We start from the raw sequence: 952 nt of genomic DNA on the forward strand, positions 1-952 counted from the left end.
TTTTGTCGAACAACGGTTTTGAGAACCACTTTGGACGTGCAACCCCTTGTATACAGTATCACCATTATAAACTGCTGCGATATCTTTTATATATGCATTATCTACTTATTTTTATCAATTTTTTCTCAATGTTAATTAAAAACTTCATTATACAAACAGACAAATAGACGCAAACTAACACAATATACACTTGTAGTAATAAACTAACAAGTACAATACATTAATTTGAAATCGTACGATACAATCCAGTCCTTTAGAAAAAAACTAGTAAAATTATTTATAAAAATCATTTGTTACAATTTTTGTGTTATTTCTCCACAGTCTAGCTATGAGTCTAGCAAAATGTGACAACAATATTCTTATAGGTTCATCAAGCAGTAGTTCCTCAAACATTAGCAGTTCCTCAATCAGTAGCAGTTCTTCAAGCAGTAGCAGTTCCTCGATTAGTAGAAGCTTATCAAATAGCAGTAGTAGCTCCTCAAGTAGCAGCAGTTTCCTCAGGCAACAGCAGTTCCCCAAGCATTAGCTACTCCTCAAGCATCAGCAGTTCCTCAAGAATTAGCCCTCCTCAGGCAGTAGCAGTTCCTCAAGCATTAGCAGTTCCTCAAGCAGTAGCAGCTCTTCAAGCAGTAGCAGTTCCTCAAGTAGTAGTAGCAGCTCCTCAAGCAGTAGCAGCTCCTCGAACATTAGCAAGTCCCCATGCAGTAGCGTCTCCTCAAGCAGTAGCAGCTCCTCAAGCATAGCAGCTCCTCAAGCATTAGCAGTAGTTCTTCAAGCAGCCGTAGTAATAAGATAAAGTATTTTGTTCAGTCAGGGTGAAGCACCTTCAGGAACTCAGTAGAAGCACGAAAAAGCACTAAAAAGAAGCAAAAGAAGCTAGAAATTCACGCAGTGCTACATCAATTGATTCATGAGGCACCATCGCACATTCTATGATGCAGTACACTTTGAG

The 952-nt window shown here is 38.9% G+C and overlaps 1 protein-coding gene across 1 annotated transcript in view; it reads left to right on the forward strand.

The window, feature by feature from the left end:
- Nucleotides 1–743, forward strand: part of LOC119587674 (testis-specific gene A8 protein-like) — a 1,072-nt gene extending 329 nt beyond the window's left edge. The window contains exon 2 of the mRNA XM_037936353.1: nt 366–743. Within this exon, the coding sequence (XP_037792281.1) occupies nt 366–743 (378 nt within the window). The remainder of the gene's footprint in view (nt 1–365) is intronic.
- Nucleotides 744–952: the final 209 nt, after the last annotated feature.

The sequence above is a fragment of the Penaeus monodon genome, chromosome 23, assembly GCF_015228065.2.
Source record: "Penaeus monodon isolate SGIC_2016 chromosome 23, NSTDA_Pmon_1, whole genome shotgun sequence".
NCBI lineage: Eukaryota > Metazoa > Arthropoda > Malacostraca > Decapoda > Penaeidae > Penaeus > Penaeus monodon.